Below are 21,182 nucleotides of genomic sequence, written 5' to 3'. Positions count from 1 at the left end.
AAGTTTGTTAATGGAGCCTCCAGTATTAATTTAGTACTGCTATATAGTACAACACATGAAACTACCAGACCATGATAAGAATCCATCTAGTTCACTCATGTCTTCCAGGAAAAAGGTCTGCCATGCTTATCTGGTCTGAGTCACATATGACTTCAAACCACTCTTTACTGTTCTGTCCTGAAATGTCACAGCAAGCCACACAGTAGCACAATGTTTCACCATCACCACCACCACCAGGTCAGGTGGGGACACACAGTGAATGTTGAGCTCATCAGTGATGCTCCTAACCCAAGAAAGAACCATCAGAAAAAAATAACATTTCCACTGAGAAGAGGCAACATCAGGATTGCAGGGGGGTGACCTGCTGTTTAAAAAAAAAGAAAATTAAAAACAGACAGAAAAGGGATGAAGTGAGAGTGAGTTGCTCAACCAATGCCTATGACCCATAGTCTATCCTGCTGTCTCCCCCCTGGCCATGGTGACACTCTGCAATGACTTTTTCTACTTTCGAAAAAAACCGCCCTGGAACTCGCTGGCTGATTGGCTGGTGTTTGCAGCCGCGGGGTGATTGTGACGTATTGCGGGCTTCCAGAGCTCGTGCTGTCAATGGTAACCGCCTGCCCTGGGGGGCGGAGTGTAACAGCGGCGCCAGCACCGGCCTGGGGCATAGTGAGCGACAGTGTTGGTACCGGTATCAGCACCGACCCGGAGACGGGGACGGGGACAGAGACCGAGAGCTGCAACCTATCCACGGCCCCCGCGGGTAAGGCAACACCGTGGGTGGGGAAGCCCGCCCTCACACCGCCTTCCTAGGCTCCTCCTCCTCTCCTGGCCTGGGTCGCGCTTTCTTCTTGTACCCGGCGAGGCCCAGCGATCACCGCCCTCTTGCAGGTCAGTCCCGGCCGAGAGGAGCAGGCGGAGGCGGATGCTGAAACTGAGCGGCGGGAGGATGGATGAGTGGGTGGGTGGACGCACTTGGGTGTGTGAGGGGGAATGTTGTGAGACTCTGACGGCAGGGATTTGCAATGAACCCCGACCTGGGCACAATGAAGTGTGAGCAAAGGAACCGGTGTCTGGTATCAGGCTGACCGTGGCTTGACGCTTCCGCGATCACCCCTCCCTGGTATTTGAAGACGCCGAGGTGCTGTTGTCCTGGGAGACGAGAATGCACTCACCAGCTCCCAGTCCGAAAAACACGGGAAGCAGAACTGAGATTATTATTAGAACACGCAATCTGTGCACAGTGTAGCCGAAGCAACAACATTTCTTAAATTCGCCCCTCCTCTTGCAGATGTATTTGAAAATAGTGATTTCCTCTGCTTCCCTCTCCTTTTGGCTGAGCATTCACCAAGTTTGTGTGAAAATGACAATAATATGCGTGTTTTCAGAATGAAGGACTCCAGTTAAGAATGCAGTTCAAACCAACAGACGGCAGACAAACAGGAGACTGGAAGAAACAACACATCAAGCCAGGCAGCACCATGAGAAGTTGATGTTTGGGGTGTATAGACAATAGATACAGGAGTAGGCCATTCTGCCCTTCGAGCCTGCACCACCATTCAATATGATCATGGCTGATCATCCTTAATCAGTATCCTGTTCCTGCCTTATCGCCATAACCCTTGATTCCACTATCCTTGAGAGCTCTACCCAACTCTTTCTTAAATGAATCCAGAGACTGGACCTCCATTGCCTTCTGACGCAGAGCATTCCTCACAGCCACCACTCTCTGGGTGAAGAAGTTTCTCCTCATCTCTGTCCTAAATGGTCTATATTTAAGCTGCGTCCTCTATTTCAGCACTCACCCATCAGTGGAAACATGTTTCCTGCCTCCAGAGTGTCCAATCCTTTAACAGTCTTATGTCTCAATCAGATCCCCTCTCGGTCTTCTAAACTCAAGGATTTACAAGCCCAGTCGCTCCAGTCTTTCAGCGTAAGGTAGTCTTGCCATTCCAGGAATTGACCTCGTGAACCTATGCTGCACTCCCTCAATAGCCAGAATGTCTTTCCTCAAATTTGGAGACCAGAACTGCATACAGTATTTCAGGTGTGGTCTCACCAGGGCCCTGTACAGCTGCAGAAGAACCTCTTTGCTTCTATACTCAATCCCTCTTGTTATGAAGGCCAGCATGCTATTAGCCTTCTTCACTACCTGCTGTACCTGCATACTTACCTTCATTGACTGGTGTGCAAGAACACCAAGATCTCTCTGTACTGCCCCTTTACCTAAATTGATTCTATTTAGGTAGTAATCTGCCTTCCTGTTCTTGCCACTAAAGTGGATAACCATACATTTATCCACATTAAACTGCATCTGCCATGCATCTGACCACTCGCTTAACCTGTCCAGGTCACCCTGTAATCTCCTAACATCCTCCTCACATTTCACCCTGCCACCCAGCTTAGTATCATCAGCAAATTTACTAATGTTATTGCTGATACCATCTTCTATATCATTAACATATATTGTAAAAAGCTGCGGTCCCAGCACTAATCCCTGCGGTACCCCACTGGTCACTGCCTGCCATTCCGAAATGGAGTTGTTTATCATTAGTCTTTGTTTCCTATCAGCCAACCAACTTTTAATCCAGGTTAGTACTTTGCCCCCAATACCATGCGCCCTAATTTTGCTCACTAACCTTCTATGTGGGACTTTATCAAAAGCTTTCTGAATGTCCAGGTACACTACATCGACTAGATCTCCCTCGTCCATCTTCAGAGTTACATCCTCAAAAAATTCCAGAAGATTAGTCAAGCATGATTTCCCCTTCATAAATCCATGCTGACCCTGACCTATCCTGTTACTACTATCCAGATGTGTCGTAATTTCATTCTTTATAATAGACTCCAGTATCTCTCCCACCACTGAGGTCAGTCTAACTGGTCTATAATTTCCTGCTTTCTCTCTCCCACCTTTCTTAAAAAATGATACAACATTAGCCACCCTCCAATCTGCAGGAACTGATCCCGAATCTATCGAACTCTGGCAAATAGTCACCAATGCATCCACGATTTCTCAAGCCACCTCCTTCAGTACCCTGGGATGTAGACCATCAGGCCCCGGGGACTTATCACTCTTCAGATCGAACAGTCTCTCCAACACCAATTCCTGGCAAATATAAATTCCCTTCAGTTCAGGTTTTTCAGCCACTGTTACCTCAGGGAGATGCTTGTGTCTTCACCAGTGAACACACATCTGAAGTACTAATTCAATTCTTCTGCCATTTCTTTGTTCCCTGTAATATATTCCCCTGTTTCTGTCTTCAAGGGCCCAATTTTAGTCTTAACCATTTTTTTGCCTTTCACATACCTAAAAAAGTTTTTACTATCCTCCTTTATATTTTTTGCCAGTTTACCTTCGTACCTCATTTTTTCTTTGCGTATTTCCTTCTTAGTAATCCTCTGTTGTTCTTTAAAAGCTTCCCAGTACTCCGTTTTCCCACTTATCTTTGCTATGTTATATTTTTTCTCTTTTAACTTTATATGTTTCATAACTTCCCTCGTCAGCCACAGCCACCCATGCCTCCTCCTAGGATCTTTCTTCCTTTTTGGAATGAACCGATCCTGCATCTTCTGCATTACACAGAAATATCCGCCATTGTTCCTCCACTGTCATCCCTGCTAAGATATTGTACCATTGAACTTTGGCCAGCTCCTCTCTCGTTGCTCCATAGTTCCCTTTATTCAACAGAAATAGATTAGATTAGATTAGATTAGATTAGATTACTTACAGTGTGGAAACAGGCCCTTCGGCCCAACAAGTCCACACCGACCCGCCAAAGCGCAACCCACCCATGCACCTACATTTACCCCTTACCGAACACTACAGGCAATTTAGCATGGCCAATTCACCTGATCTGCACATCTTTGGACTGTGGGAGGAAACCGGAGGAAACCCACGCAGACACGGGGAGAATGTGCAAACTCCACACAGTCAGTCGCCTGAGTCGGGAATTGAACCCGGTCTCTGGCGCTGTGAGGCAGCAGTGCTAACCACTGTGCCACCGTGCCGCCCACAAAATTGTCACTTCCGATTGTACCCGCTCCCTCTCAAATTGCAGATTGAAGCTTATTGCATTATGGTCACTACTTCCCAATGGCTCCTTCACTTCGAGGTCCCTGATCAATTCTGGTTCGTTGCACAATACTAGATCCAGAATTGTCTTCTCCCTGGTAGGCTCCAGCACCAGCTGTTCTAAGAATCCATCTCGGAGGCACTCCACAAAGTCTCTTTCTTGAGGTCCAATACCATCCGGTTTCTCCCAGTCTACCTGCATGTTGATATCCCCCATAATAACTGTAGTAACATCTTTGCGACAGGCCAATTTCAGCACCTGATTCAATTTGCATCCAACATCCAGACTACTGTTTGAGGCCCTGTAGATAACTCCAAATAAGGTCTTTTTACCCTTAGAATTTCTCAGCTCTATCCACACTGACTCCACATCCCCTGATTCTAGGTCCCCCCGCGCAAGGGACTGAATATCATCCCTTACCAACATGGCCACCTCACCCCCTCTGCCCGTCAGTCTGTCATTACGATAGCACGTGTAGCCTTGAATATTCATTTCCCAGGCCCTGTCCATTTGAAGCCACGTCTCAGTTTTCCCCACAATATCGTATCTGCCAATTTCCAAAAGAGCCTCAAGCTCATCCATCTTATTCCTCATACTTCGTGCATTCATGTATAGTATTTTTAATTTATTACTGCCCTCATCCTTCCCATCAACTCCTATTTCACTCAACCTTACAGCATGATCCCTTTTTGAGTTTTCTGCCTCATTGATACAGTTGTCTTTCTTGACTTCCCTTGTTCTTACTTTCCCTTCAATTTCTTTCTTAAACATCCAGTTTGTTCCCTCCCCCAGCTACTTAGTTTAAACGTAGCTGTGCTGCAGTAGCAAACCTGCCTGCCAGAATGCTGTTCCCTAACCTATTAAGGTGCAAACTGTCTTTCTTGTATAATTTATGTTTAACGCAAAACATATCCCAGTGATTTAAATCCTTGTTTCCTGCACCAGTTCCCAGCCACACGTTCAAGTCCATTATCTCCCTGTTTCTGGCCTCACCAGCCTGAGGAACTGGAAGCAAACCAGAGATAGCCACCTTGGACGTCCTGCTTTTCAGCCTTCTTCCTAGTTCTCCGAAGTCCCGCTATTGTATGTTCCTCCTCTTCTTCCCGACGTCATTTGTGCTGACATGTACCACCACCACTGGCTCTTCACCTTCGTCCTTGAGGATTTCCTGCACTTTGCCTGTGATGTCTTTAACCCTGGCACCAGGAAGGCAACACACCATCCTTAAGTCCCGCCTGCTGCCACAAAAACCCCGGTCAGTTCCTCTCACTATGGAGTCCCCTATTACCACGGCTTGCTGTGTTCTTCCACCCTCCTGCTTGTCTACTTTGGATTCCAGCTTCTGCAGTTTTTTTTTTGTCTCTCGCTTTACACCATCTGTAGACTTGGTATCCAAAATACTGCTTGGGTCCAAAACTCGTACCAAATACCTTTATCCTTCACCCTATGCAGACCTATGATTGACAAACTCAATTTTTAAAAATCCCATTAATGTTTTCATGTCCTGCATGGCTTCACTCTGTCTTTCTCTGTATCTCCTGAAGTTTAGCAGTTAGCTTTTATGATCAGTTTGGATGTTCCCCAAAAGCTAGCTTTTGTACTGTCTTTTCACCCTCTTACTCAATTGATTTGACCTCTTTTGCTGAAAATGAAACTCCTCCCAAACCTCAATTCTGCTTTTGTTTTCGGCCAATTTGTATGCCCCTTCCTTGGATCTTATATGACCCTCATTTCGTTTTTTTAGCCATGATTGGGCTACCTTTCACAGTTTAATTTTGTGCCACCAGGAATAAACAATTGTCGTAGTTCCTCCATTCTCTTCAACTGTTTGCCATTGCCTATCCAATGTCATCACTTTAAGTAATGTTCCCCAGTTTATCCAAGCCAGCTTGTGTCACACAGCATCCTAGTGAGCTTTGTTTAGACTTGGGGGCCCTAGTCTCAGAACTAACTATGCCGCACTCTAACTTAATGAAGAATTCTGTCATTTTATGGTCACTCTTTCCAAGGGGCCTTGCATTGCTAAAATTGATAATTATTCCTTTATGATTACACAATACCCATTCTAGAATGGCCTTGACTGTCATTGGTTCCTCAATACATTGAAGCTAGAAAACCAACCCCATACAACGTTCCAGGAATTCATCCTTTATGATATTGTTATTGATTTGGTTTGCCCCTTCTGTTTGCAGATTAAAGTCATCCACAATTACAGCTGTAACTTTATTGCTTTCATCTCTAATTTTCCATTGAATGCCTTCCCCAATATTACCACTAAGGTTGGGTCTATTTACAAGCCCCGTGATAATATTCTGCTCCTTGGTGTTTCTAAGTTCTACAGTATGGATTCTACTCATTGGTAGCAGGCACTTTAAATGATCAGAGATACCACATATCTTGTAAGTTCAACTACTTTTTTTGCTGCATTTTTTACTGATCCTGACACAGTAAAAGTAATAGAAGGCTTCAGGGATTTTGAAGTTATGAAATGTTCCTGAGAGAATGAATAGGGAAAACTTTTCTTGTAGAAATCAGGAGGAAGTATGTCTTATCAAATTTAAAGTTGCCACTAAAAAGGGGAAATGGAGATCTGAAGAGAGAAATATTTTTAAACAGAATGTTGTTGGAGGTGGATGGAATGCTTTTTTGAGGATACACGAATGCATTTGTTAAGAGAAAATTGTATAAATATTTGAAGGGGAGGAACACTCTGGATTATGAGAAGTGAAGAGTTTGGTGTGATTAATTTTGGATTGCCTACAAACAGGTGACATTGTAGTGATGGCTGGGACTCCAACTGCTATCAATCTCTCCATTTCTCAGGTTATTGTTTGTAATTAATCAATGTCATGAAGTGAATATTGTAAATTAAAATCAATCAAGTTAATCTTGTAATTTCTAAAACAAAGTACCTTTTAAACTGATGACACTGACTAAAATTCAAGACTTTGTTAAACTTTGTGGGGCAAGTATTTTTAAAAAATGTTCTGATGCATATGCATGGATTCCAAAGCATGTTCAATTCACTAGTATTTTCATCTTTCAGGAGCGTGGAGCAACATGAGTTTAGCAGAAATTTATGATAACGTGAAAAAAGGGAGGGAATATGCCCTTTTAGGAAACTATGATTCTTCAATGGTTTACTACCAAGGGGTAATCCAGCAGATTCAGAAACACAGTCAGTCAATCAGAGATCCAGCATTAAAGGTGAAATGGCAGCAGGTATGGCTATCAAATTTTCTGCTCACCCTATATTTTCCTGGGGTACTTGTTTACACATTTGCTGGCTAGCTTTTTTTAAATCTCAATTTCACTATTGTTTACTAAAGGAGGTGAGGTGAAGAAGACACTTTAAAATCAAAATATTTGGAGATCAGGAAATGTTTGTAGTTCCCTACTATTCAAGCACTGACTTGAGAATTGTTTATTCCCAAACGATTTTTGAATTTTAATGTTTGTACCTTATCAAATAACATATCTCTTGATTAAAATACATATGTCCTACTTCAGTTGCTTAATATGATGTTAAACAATATTGATAGGTTTGTGCCGAAATAAGTAAAATTAGTTAAATTGAACGTAAAGATGAGGGTAGAAATCTAGATGGGGAAATAAGATCACATTTGACATGCAGAATTGGGGAACAAGTGTATTAAATAAATCAATAGGAGGTATTGGTGCAGTGGGCGCATCATTGGACAAATAGACTAATGTTGTAAGCAATGGGTTTAAATCCCACCACAGCAGATGGTAAAATTCGAAAGATGTTCTAGTAGTACAGTGGTAGTGTCCTTACATCTAAGCCAGAAGGTCTAGGTTCAAGTGCCATCTGCCCCAGCAGTGTGTAATGACGTGTCTGAACAGGTTGATTAGAAGTATTTATGAATTAAATAAATTAGTAAAGGAATTGGGCAATAAATGATTTACCAGTTATTATTTTACAGCTTCACCTTTTATGGGACCACACTTGTGTGCTTTTACCTGTACCTAATGTTTTGAGCAGGTTTCAGAACACGTGATCTCTCACTTCACTTCCACAGTGATCTCTTGACTCTAAGAATTCACTTTGAGCCTCCTTTTATTTCCTTTATGCAGATGCTGCTCCTTGGTAACATTATATAGAAGCTGACCTCAAGATATATGCAAAACGTCATAGAGTCATAGAGATGTACAGCACGGAAACAGACCCTGTGGTCCAACTCATCCAGATATCCCAACCTAACCTAGTCCTGCTTGCCAGCACCCAGCCAGATATCCCTCCAAAACCCTTTCTATTCATATAGAGTTGATTATCCAAATGAGGTGGGTGGGCACTATTTCGTTCAGATAATCGATTATTCGGAAAATCCATTAAATACCTTTCCTCTGCGGCTTGGACTTCTAAAGTTTGCTCCCCGTTCAGGAGACTGCAGCAGCACACAGTGTGCCGGACCCCACCCCCAACCACGTCCAACCCTGCCCCCCAGCACAAAGCGCACGAGCCTATGACCACCCCCCCCAGTCCACCCCCAGCCCCTCTCCGGGGCAGCCGGACTGGACACCGACAATAAGACTGCTGCTGCTGCAGCTGCCTTTGTGGGGTTAGTCTCCAAATAGCACACAGCCACAGCCACACATACAACATTTTACTGCAAATGTTTGACAGGTTCCCTGTACATGGCAATGTTGGAGAGATTATTCCCGGGGGGTGGGGGTGCACCCCTCTGTAGAGCTCCAGGGGAGAGAGAGGGCGGGAGGTTAATCATTTGGAGACGGTGCCTGTTTAATCACTGTAAACAAAAGATGCGATCACTGTTGGAAACACGTCTTTGATGTAATGTTTTTATTGAGATCTCGAGATCCCCTTTGGATAATCTGATTTTTAGATAATTGGTATTCGGATAATCGAGTTTCCTCTGTACCCATCCAGATGCCTTTTAAATGCTGCAATTGTACTAGCCTTCACCACTTCCTCTGGCAGCTCATTCCATGCAAATACCATCCTCTGTGTGAAAATGTTGCCCTTTAGGTCCATTTTATATCTTTCCCCTCTCACCCTAATCTATGTCCTCTAGTTCTGGATTTCCCCACTCCAGGGAAAAGACCTTGTCCATTTATCCTATCCATGCCCCTTATGATTTCATAAACCTCTATAAGGTCACCTTTCAGCCTCCTATGCTCCAGGGAAAATAGCCCCAGTCTATTCAACCTCTCCCTATAGCTTAAATCCTTCAACCCTGGCAACATTCTTGTAAATCTTTTCTGAACCTTTTCAAGTTTCACAACATCTTTTCTGATAGGAAGGAGACCCGAATTGCACGCAATATTCCAAAAGCAGCCTATCGCATGTCCTGTACAGCCGCAACATGACCTCCCAACTCCTATACTCCATACTCTGACTAATAAAGGAAAGCATGCCAAACGCCTTCTTCACTAACTAGCTACCTGCGACTCTACTTTCAAGGAGCTAAGAACCTGCATTCCAAGGTCTTTTTGTTCAACAACACTCCCTAGGACCTTACCATTAAGTGCATTTGACCAAATACATTTCAACACACTAATTTGGTACAGCTGCAGGGTAACAGAAGAACTAGTGTACATTCCCAGTGGCATACTGCATTTAATCAGGATTTAAGGATACAACCTTTCTTTTATTAAACGTAATATTTTTGTCTCATCACCAATTAAATGTTGCCAATTTTTAAAAAAGGTTAAAATTGGTACTTTTCTACTATTCATTCCCAGATGTGAAGCACCAAAACTAGGTTGCAACCTTTTGTATTGCTATTAACATAATTCCAAACTGAAAAATGAACAATAAATAACATTTTTATTTACAGTGCTTGTAAGTTATTGCTCTGAAAATAAAGGGGCTCATAGTTTTACGTTTTCTAACTTGGAAATTTTGTTACCGAGAAAGTGAAACCAATGACCCCGCATCATTTTTTCCACTACTTCCTACAATTGATAATTCAATATCAAAGTACAGAAGTTGACCATTTCCAGCTGTCCCTCACTTTAAGGACAGTGTCTACTTCAAGTCATGAGTTTCCATCACAGGTCTTCATATGGCTGAGCAATGTGATTTTTCAGCCAGTGGACCTTTTAGCCAATGCATGTTTCCTAAAAGCTAGTGAGATGCAGAGAGAATAAAAACCAACCTGATGAAGAGCCCAAAGCCCAAAACGTCAGCTCTTCCTCTCCTCGGCTGCTGCCCAACCTGACATGCCCCCCTCCAGCATCATACTCTCGACAAAGTCCATCCAGTTTGTCTATGGTTCCTAGGATCTCAAATAGCTTTGTCCTTCCCAAATCATGTGTCAGTGCATTTCAGATCAGCTGGTCATCACCAATACACTATTTCACCAAAAAAAGGCAAGCTCAAGACTTCTTGGAAGGCATCTATGGCATCTGCAGTCATTGTTTTTACCTACATGATTGACTAGTCATCGATTTATCCTGAGACCAAAAGGATGTCCTCATTACCAAAGCAATGATCTGTGCAGGAGAAAGTGAGGACTGCAGATGGTGGAGACCAGAGTTGAAAAATGTGGTGCTGGAAAAACGCAGCAGGCCAGGCAGCATCCGAGGAGCAGGAGAATCGACGTTTTGGGCATATGCCCTTTTTCATCTGTTCAGCGGAGTGATGGACAAATCACTATCTTCAATGTCCAGCAAATGCTACAAGCAACAGCTGAAGACGAAGAAACAGCTCAGGAAAAAAAAACTGAATGTTGAGTGGCTTCAAGAGCTGAGCAGATTAGTAACTGTCCAACAATGTCTTCACCAAAATCTTACTGGAATGGAAGAAATCTAAAAACAGTCATTATCTCGTGTTGTGAAGGACTAGAAAACGCAAACACTAGTGCAACAAGAATGACATCATCATTGAAGACCTCATCAAGAGGAAAGTTCTCCCTGCCTGGCAAATCATCATAAGTGGGGCAAAGAGGAGAACTCAAATAGCAAAGGCAGAGTAACAAAGGAGAACAGGGAAATCAAATATCAATGGTAGACTGAGAAAACAAAGGAGCTGCGGCTTCTTGCTGACAAGCTTGACACCTTGGGTTTCTTTGGTGCCAAGCCAATAACACCCTTGCTCTCAAATTTGTACAGAGCAAGGATGGAACATCTGATGGAGAAAACACTTACAGAAATCCTAAACCATGACAAAAATATTGACAAGAATGCATTTGAGGAAATCTCACCAACTCTCCGAAGATGATCTTGGACTCTCATCTAGTCTGGAAGACATTGAAGCCGCCATTAGACACATTAAGAATGGAAAAACAGCCATTAAACACGAGGAATGGAAAAGTTGCAAGAGTAGATGGGATTCTGGGGAGATTTTGAAACTTGGAGGAGCAGAACACGCCCATCATTGCTATCAACAATTCCTGAAAATCTGAGATTGAGACAAAATCATTGTTGATCTCAAGGATACGACCATTGCTACAGTCTTCCAGAGAGGAAACAAAGTGAACTGTAGAAGCTACCATTTTCCTCAAACCGAAACCACCACCACTTTTTAAAGCTGCTCATACAACATTAAATCATGATCGGTTAAAGCATTCTCAAACTGAATATCAAGAAAAATAATATTTTGCTTCCCATTACTGACTGTTTTCCCTTCCATCATAGGTTCATGTGAAATGGAGCACCATGATACCACATGTCCTATCTGACCCAGGACAACTCTTTTCAAACCCAACAATCTGCCTGTAGCTAGTCTATGATTTTATGAAGGATAACACTTACTGTTTCACCTTGCCCAGGTTGTTTATTAAGTACCCAATTTATTTTCTTGCCAGCTCTAATCTTATTGTCCACACATTCCCAGCTCATCTAAAACTCAACTGGTTGATCTGAATCAGGTCTTGCTTGCCGAGCACTCTAGGTTTAGTGATCTTCACCGATGTCTTGTTTACTTCAAACTCTTCTAGTGTCAACCTAAATTCTTGCACTGTACTCCAGGCTGAATCTTCCTTTGTTGTCCAACTCTAGTCGTCTTCATATTCATCTTCTCCTTAATCTCACCATTAATTGCAGTGTCTTTCAACCACCTGAATATCATTGTCATTGTTCCTTAATGCGTTTTGATTTTTTTCATTCTTTTAAAAACCTCCTTTAAGATTAATTTTCTCAGTCATTCTTTGCTTCAGTGCTTTATTTCTCCTGTGAAGAAAAGGAATAGCTCATTTACGTTGTGCTGTTAATTCAGAGTTAGGAAAAAAGATCTGTCATCAAGCTGAAGAAGGAATGAAGAAGGCCATAAGAGATTCAGTCCAATGAGTCTGCTCCTCCATTCGATCATGGCTGATGTGTTTCTTAACCCTGTTCTTCTTCTTTCTCGTCCCCATAATCTTTGGTCCCCTCACTAATCAAAAACTTTGCTATTTCTGTCTTAAATACTCTCAATGACAGCCTCCACTGCTTTTTGTGGCAGAGAGTTCCACAGATTCACTCCCTCTGGTTGAAGAAATTCCACCTCAGCTCCATTCTAAAGGGTTGCCCTTTCATTCTTCAGGGCCTACTCTCTCCTACTGGGGGAAACATCTTCCCTACAGCCACCCTAGCCAGGTGCCTCTGTGTTGTTAGTTTCAATCAGATCTCCCCATATCCTTCTAAAATTGATTAAAGGACAGGGTTAGAGGAAAACTGGTGAGTGGGGAAGTATTAAGGGATGAAGTGCCAATGTAGGTCAGTGAAAATTAGCTGACAGACAAGTGAAACTTGATGTAGAATAAGACAAAGATAGGAGAATTTATAATGCTAGAATTAATGGAGGATGGGGATTTAATAGAGCATTTATCTCTTTTGGTGACAAACATTTGAATGAGAGTTTCAGCAACAGATATGGGCAATGTCATGGAGGTGGAGATGAAAGTGAAAGTAGACTAAAGTAGGTTGTCGTTGTAATGGAAAAGATGTGGGTCAGAAATTCAGGTTTGAGTCTACTTTCACTTTCATCTCCACCTCCATGACATTGCCCATATCTGTTGCTGAAACTCTCATTCAAATGTTTGTCACCAAAAGAGATAAATGCTCTATTAAATCCCCATCCTCCATTAATTCTAGCATTATAAATTCTCCTATCTTTGTCTTATTCTACATCAAGTTTTTGATGTTTTAGGTGTGCATAGCGAAATAGGATGCTTTTACTAAATGAGTGTTCTTACTGGCACTTGATTAAGTATTTTAAGATGAGAACACAATTTAACAAAAAATCCCTTTCCCCATCTTGTCAAATGCTTTGCTGTAGATGATGATTAATGAAGTTAACAATTTACTAGTAATGCCTGATGTTATGATTCCAACACACAAAGTAAACCAATGTTGCTAAATATATTAAGACAGTTTAGACAAAGAATAAAACAAGTTTTATCATATTTCCCAACACTATACTTTACAGATACTCAATCCAAGACTAATATCAGTCTTATTTTAGCTCTTTAATTTCTTACTTAAATTCTTAGCAACTTTCGTCCTTGAATTGCTGATATGGTTGTCGGCAAGTCTGTTGATGTGAACCATTTTTCAATTTCGGTAGCATAAACCCCCTAGTTCTAATACCTCAAAGACTCCCATACAAAATTCTCACAGCTTGAAAGTCTCTTAAACTGACACCGTTCTGCCAGGGTACTGCCTCCCTTGAACTGAGAATTTTATACTCCTGCTAGGATGAAACTGTTCCTTCTGAACTGAAGTCAGAAGTCTTAACGAGTGGCTTCTGATCTATCATCGTCTTGACCATTAATACTAGTGAGAATCTGCTAGGTACTGACTATATCACATGCCTTTTTTGGATAAGATATATTTATCTTCCAAATGCCGTTATGATCTATTAACAGTAAATAATCTTCAAAGAAATGAAACCATTCTGCTGCGTCTCTTCTAAGATTTCAAATTCCCAAATTAAATATATTGTATATCTTTTATCGCAATGATGGGTTTGTTCATTTGTGGTGATGCAACTTTTTCAGTGCAAATTAGTAGGATAACAATGAGAAGAAATCCGCTTTTCTTCTTTAAGTATATGAAATATGTAAGCCAATTGTAAGGATTTGTTGTATTGGTTAAAATGAACTAGTTTGGCAAAAATCATAGATCAAAGCTGGTACTAAGTCAGACTGAATGGCTGCCATAAACTATTTAGGAAGATGGTTATGGTTAACGGAGATCAATTATAACAGCTCTTGGATATCTCTGCAGGAGTTCCTTAGGACAGTGTCCTAGGCCCAACCATCTTCAGCTGCTTCATCAATGACCTTCCCTCCAACATAAGGTCAGAAGTGGGAATGTTCACAGCTTACACTGCAGAAATTAACCAACAGTTCTTAAATTGGAGATATTGTGGATAGCGAAGAAGGTTACCTTTGAGTACACCAGGATCCTGATCAGATGGGCCAATGAGCTGAGGAGTAGCAAGTTTAATTTAGATAAATGCACAATACTGTAAATGGAAAAGCAAATCAGAGCAGAGGTTGTACACTTAATGGTAAGGTCCTGGGGATAGTTGCTGAACAAAGAGACCTTGGAGTGCAGGTTCGTAGTTCCTTGAAAGTACAGTCGCAGATAGATAGGATAGTGAAGAAGACACTTGATATGCTTTCCGTTTTTAGACAGAGCATGGAGTACAGGAGTTGAGAGGTTATGTTGCGGCTGTACCAGACATTGATTAGGCCACTTGTGGAATATTGTGTGCAATTCTGGTCTCCATTTGGAAGGATGTTGTGAAATGTAAGTGTTCCGAAAAGATCTACAAAGATGTTGCCAGGGTTGGAGGTTTTGAGCAGGGAGAGGCTGAATAGGCTGGGTCTATTTTCCCTGGAGTGTTGGAGACTGAGGGGTGGCCTATATAGAAGTTTTTTAAAATCATGAGGGGCATGGATAGGACAAGGTTGTCTCCCTGGGGTGGAGAGTCTGGAACTAGAAGGCATAGGTTTATGGTGAGAGGGGAAAGATATAAAAGGGACCTAAGGAGCAACTTTTTCACGCAGAGAGTGGTGCGTGTATGGAATGAGCTGCCAGAGGAAGTGGTAGAGGGTGGTAGAATTGGATTCTGGATTAGTGGTGCTGGAAAAGCACAGCAGTTCAGGCTGCATCCGAAGAGCAGTAAAATCGACGTTTCGGACAAAAGCCCTTCATCAGGAATAGAGGCAGAGAGCCTGAAGCGTGAAGAGATAAGCTAGAGGACGGTGGGGGTGGGGAGAAAGTAGTATAGAGTACAATGGTGGATGGGATGAAGGTGATGGGGCGGGGGGAGGGTGGAGTAGGTAAGTGGACAAGGAGATAGGGAGGTAGGACAAGTCAGGGGGCAATGCTGAGCTGGAAGTTTGGAACTTGGGTGAGGTGGGGGAAGGTGAAATGAGGAAACTGTTGAAGTCCACCTTGATGCCCTGGGGTTGAAGTGTTCCGAGGCGGAAGATGAGGCATTCTTCCTCCAGGGTCTGGTGGTGAGGGAGCAGCGGTGAAGGAGGCCCAGGACTTCCATGTTCTCGGCAGAGTGGGAGGGGGAGTTTGAAATGCTGGGCCACAGGGCGGCGTGGTTGATTGGTGTGGGTATCCTGGAGATGTTCCCTAAAGCGCTCTGCTAGGAGGCGTCCAGTCTCCCCAATGTAGAGGGAGCAATGGATACAATAAATGATACTGGTGGATGTGCAGGTAAAACTTTGTGGTAGAATTGCAACATTTAAAAGGCATCTGGATAGGTATATGGGTAGGAAGGGTTTAGAGACATATGGGCCAAGTGCTGGCAAATGGGACTAGATTAGGTTTGGATATTTGGTAGGCTTGGATGAATTGGACTGAAGGATCCGTTTCTGTGCTGTACATCTCTGACTGTATAAACAGTACCTTCCAAACCCACAACCAGTTCCGTATGGAATGGCAGGGCAGCAGATACCTAAAAACACCAGTACCTAGAAGTTTCCCTTCAAGCCAGTCTCCATCCTGACTGGAAAATGTATCACCATTCCTTTACTGTTGCTGGGTCAAAATCCTGGAATTTCCTCCCTAATGGCATTGTTGGTTTACCCTACAGCATATGTTTTGTAGCGTTGAATGTGGCAGCTCAGTACCACTTTCAGGGGAAAGTCTGAATGGATAAAGTCATGCTGGAGAATAAAGAAATTTTACCTATTGACTCATGAGATGATCATGGAAGTCTTTGCATTTGTATAATACCATCTTTTTTTCCATGTCTAGAAAAGTACAGCAGGTTTTATATTTGACATGTCCCATATTTTTGTTTGAATATGACATGAGATTTATTTTTGTTGATAATTTGCTTTATTTTATCCCTCTTCTGTTATTAGCTGGGTTAAAAAGACAAGCTGTGATAAATGCTTTATTTGGTTATATTAATTTTGACTTCCCAAAATAATTGGGAGGGAGTGGTGCCCATTGATGCAAGACTATATTAGGAATAAGAGCAGGCCACTTGACCCTTGAGCCTGCTATGCCACTCAGTAGGCTCATGGCTTATTGACATTCCTCACGTCCACTTTTCTGTCTTCCCTCCATAACTCTTGAATCTCCGACTGACCAAGAATCTATCTGTGCCTTAAGTATACACCATACTCTGCCCGCAGCTCTCTATGGTAAGGAGTTCCAAAGACAATTGATGTCTGGAGAGATCTCGTCTCAATCTTTAATACAAATCCTTAATTCTGAGAGTATGCCGTTTAGTCCTAAACTCTGCCATGAGGGGGATCATCCTCAGCATTAAACTTCTCAAACTCCTTAAGAACCTTATACATTCTTGTGAGACCACTTCTCCCTATTCTAAACTCAAGTGAGTAGAGTCTCAACCTGTTCAGCCTTTGCTTATAATATAATCCCTCCATATTAGGGATAATCCAAAGGTGTCTTCTCTGAACTGCTTCCAATGAAATTATATCTTAAGTGGACCAGCACTGCTGTCAGCATTCCAGATGTGATCTCTCCAACCTTGTGCTGTTGCACTAAGACTTCCTTACTCTTAAACTCCAATACCCTTCAACATTCCATTACATTCCAACATTCCATTAACTTTCCTATTTACCTGCTACAACTGTTATGTTTTGTGCACAAGTAGCCATAAATCCCTTTGTTGCAGCTTTCTGCTATAGTTTTTCTCTGTTTAAATAATCTGTTATTTTTGTTCTTCATTCAAAAATGAACATCTTTGCGTTTTCCTACAACATACTCCATTTGCAACTTATTGCAGTCCCGGCACTGATCCCTGTGGAACCCTACTGATCACGGATTGCCAACCTGAGAACAAGCCCCTTATCCCCATTTGCTGTTTCCTGCCCCAGAGCTAATTCTCTATCCATGCCAATCCACTACCTCCAACACTGTGAGCTCTCATCTCCTGACTTAACCTTTTATGAGATATGTTGTTGAATGCCTTCTGAAAGTCAAAATACAACACATTTATTGGTTAACCTCTGTCCACTCTGATTGACACTTCCATGAAAAACTGTAATAAATTAGTCAGACACAATTTCTTTTTTATGAAGATGTGCTAACTCTGCTTGACTAGATTATGATTTTCTAAATGTTCTGCTATTAATTCCTTGATAATTGATTCCAGTACGTTTCCAGCAATAAATGTTAGGCTAATCAGCTTATAGTTACCTGTTTTTTTTTTGCCTCCATCCTTTTTGAATAGTCGTGTCACATTAGTTTTCCAATCCTTTGGTTTTTTTTGGGAATACAATAATTTTTGAAAAATTACAACCAATGCATCATGCTCTCTAAGAACATAAGAACTAGGAGCAGGGGTAGGCAATTCAGCCCCCTAAAGCCTACTTTGCCATTTGATACAATCATGGCTAGTCTTATCTCGGCCTGAACTACCCTTTCATGCCTCCTCTGCATAAGCCTTCACCCCATTAATAATTAAAAATCTGTCTAAATTTATTCAATGCACCAGTATCCATCACAATCTAGGATAGTAAATTCCCCAGATACATGACCATTTAGAGAGAAGTAATTTCACCTCATCTGTATTTTAAATCTGCTACCCCTTATTCTAAATATATGACCTCCTTTCTCGATTGCCAAACATGAGGAAACATCTTTTCTATGTCTACTATGCCTTCCCCCTTTATCATTATCTATATCTCCATTTGATTTCTCATTTTTCTAGATCGGACAAAGAATAGGCCTAAACTGCTCAATCTTCGTTCATAAGACATAATCCCATTTCTTTGGAATCAATCCAGTGAGCCTCCTCTGAACTGCCTGCAATGCTGCCACATCCTTCCTCAAGTAACGGGACTGCAATTGTATGCAGTATTCCAGGTGTGCTGTCACTAATGCTCTGTAGAGTGGCAGCAAACTTTCCTACTTTTATACTCTTCTCCATAAATGTGAAAATTCAGTTTGCCTTTCTGTTTTCTGCTGCACCTGCATTCTGGTTCTCTGCGATTCATGCATGGGGCCACCCAGGTCCAGATACTGCTGCACTGAAACAATAAGGTTTCGCTCTGTTTAGATATAAGTTGTCACAGAGTCAAAGAGATGTACAGCATGGAAACAGACCCTTCTGTCCAACCCGTCCATGCCGACCAGATATCCCAACCCAATCTAGTCACACCGGCCCATATACCTCCAAACCCTTCCTATTCATATACTCATCCAGATGCCTTTTAAATGTTACAATTGTACCAGCCTCCACCACTTCCTCTGGCAGCTCATTCCATACACGTACCATCTTCTGCTTGAAAAATAGCCCCTTAGGTCTCTTTCATTATCTTTCCCCTCTCACCCTAAACCTATGCCCTCTAGTTCTGGACTCCCTGACCCCAGGGAAAAGACGCTGCCTATTTACCCTATCCATGCCCCTCACAATTTTGTAAACCTCTACAATGTCACCCCTTGGCCTCCAATGCTCCAGAGAAAACATCCCCAGCCTGTTCAGCCTCTCCCTGTAGCTCAAATCCTCCAACCCTGGAGGATCCTTGTAAATCTTTTCTGAACCCTTTCAAGTTTCACAACATCTTTCCGATTAGGAAGGAGACCAGAATTGCATGCAACAGTGGCCTAACCAATGTCCTGTAAAGCCGCAACATGACCTCCCAACTCCTGTATTCAATACTCTGACCAATAAAGGAAACCATACCAAACACCACCTTCACTATCCTATCTACCTGCAACTCCATTTTCAAGGAGCTATGAACCTGCATTCCAAGGTCTCTTTGTTCAGCAATGCTACCTAGGACCTTACCATTGAGTGTATAAGTCCTGCTAAGCTTTGTTTTCCCAAAATGCAGCACCTCGCATTTATCTGAATTAAACTCCATCTGCCACTTCTCAGCCCATTGGCCCATCAGGTCAAGATCCTTTTCTAATCGGAGGTAACCCTATTTGCTGTCCACTACACCTCCAATTTTGGTGTCATCTGCAAACTTACTACTTTTACTTCTTATGCTCACATCTAAATCATTTATGTAAATGACGAAAAGTAGAGGACCCAGCACCGATCGTTGTGGCACTCCACTGGTCACAGACCTCCAGTCTGAAAAACAACTTTACACCACCACCCTCTGTCTTCTACCTTTGAGCCAGTTCTGTGTCCAAATGGCTAGTTCTCCCTATATTCCATGAGATCTAAACTTGCTAATCAATCTCCCATGGGGAACCTTGTCGAACGCCTTACTGAAGTCCATATAGATTACATATACAACTCTGGTCTCATCGGTCCTCTTTGTTACTTCTTCAAAAAACTCAATCAAGTTTGTGAGACGTGATTTCCCATGTACAAAGCCATGTTGACTATCCCTAATCAGTCCTTGCCTCTCCAAATACATGTACATCCTGTCCCTCAGGATTCCCTCCACAACTTGCCCACCACCGAGGTAAGGCTCACTGGTCTATAGTTCCCTGGCTTGTCCTAACCACCCATCTTCAACAGTGGCACCATATTTGCCAACCTCCAGTCTTCCGGCACCTCACCTATGATTATCGATGATACAAATATCTCATCAATCACTTTTCTCTAGCTTCCCGCAGGGTTCTCAGGCATACCTGATTAGGTCCTGGTAATTTATCCACTGTTACCCGTTTTAAGACATTCAGCACTTCCTCCTCTGTAATCTGGACATGTTGCAAGATGTCACCATCTATTTCCCTACAGTCTATATCTTCCATATCCTTTTCTACAGTAAATACTGATACAAAATAGTGTCTCCCCCGTTTTCCGTGGCTCCACACAAAGGCCACCTTGCTGATCTTTGAGGGTCCCTATTCTCTCTCTAGTTACCCTTTTGTCCTTAATATATTTGTAAAAACCTTTTGGATTCTCCTTAATTCTATTTGCCAAAGCTATCTCATGTTCCCTTTTTTTGCCCTCCTCCCTACTCCCTTTATACTGTTCTAAGGAATCACTTGATCTATCCTGTCTGTATCTTATATATGCTTCCTTCTTTTTCTTAACCAAGCCCTCAATTTCTTTAGTCATCCAGCATTCCCTATACCTACCAGCCTTTCCTTTCACCCTGACAGGAGTATACTTTCTCTGGATTCTTATCTCTTTTCTGAAGGCTTCCCATTTTCCAGCTGTCCATTTACCTGCGAACATCTGCCCCTAATTCGCCTTCGAAAGTTCTTGCCTAATACCATCAAAATTGGCCTTTCTCCGATCTAGAACTTCAACTTTTAGATCTGGTGTATCCTTTTCCATTGCTATTTTAAATCTAATAGAACTATGGTCGCTGGCCCCAAAGTGTTCCCCCACTGACACCTCGGTCACCTGCCCTGCCTTATTTCCCAAGAGTAGGTCAAATTTTGCACCTTCTCTAGTAGGTACATCCACATACTGAATCAGAAAATTGTCTTGTATGCATTTAACAAATTCCTCTCCGTCTAAACCTTTAACACTATGGCAATCCCAGTTTGTGTTTGGATAGTTAAAATCCCCTACCATAACCACCCTATTATCTTTGCAGATAGCTGAGATCTCCTTACATATTTGTTTCTTAATTTCCCTCTGACTATTAGGGGGTCTATAATACTATCCCAATAAGATGGTCATTCCTTTCTTATTTCTCAGTTCCACCCAAATAACTTCTTGGATGTATTTCTGGGAATATCCTCCCTCAGCACAGCTGTAATGCTATCCCTTATCAAAAATGCCAC

The 21,182-nt window shown here is 42.3% G+C and overlaps 1 protein-coding gene across 2 annotated transcripts in view; it reads left to right on the top strand.

Moving 5' to 3' along the window:
• Positions 1–638: 638 nt before the first annotated feature.
• katnal1 (katanin p60 subunit A-like 1) overlaps positions 639–21,182 on the top strand; it is a 42,144-nt gene continuing 21,600 nt past the window's right edge. Inside the window, exons 1-2 of one of the 2 annotated variants that reach the window (XM_060826766.1) lie at positions 639–763; positions 7,123–7,298. In XM_060826766.1, coding sequence (XP_060682749.1) covers positions 7,137–7,298 — 162 coding nt within the window. In that variant the 5' untranslated portion in view covers positions 639–763; positions 7,123–7,136. Of the gene's footprint in view, positions 892–7,122; positions 7,299–21,182 lie in introns of both variants that reach the window. The other variant, XM_060826765.1, reaches the window with a different exon arrangement.

The sequence above is a fragment of the Hemiscyllium ocellatum genome, chromosome 6 (genome assembly GCF_020745735.1).
Source record: "Hemiscyllium ocellatum isolate sHemOce1 chromosome 6, sHemOce1.pat.X.cur, whole genome shotgun sequence".
Lineage (NCBI taxonomy): Eukaryota > Metazoa > Chordata > Chondrichthyes > Orectolobiformes > Hemiscylliidae > Hemiscyllium > Hemiscyllium ocellatum.
The sequence above is the reverse complement of the archived record's forward strand: the minus strand, read 5'-3'. Positions and strand labels throughout refer to the sequence as shown.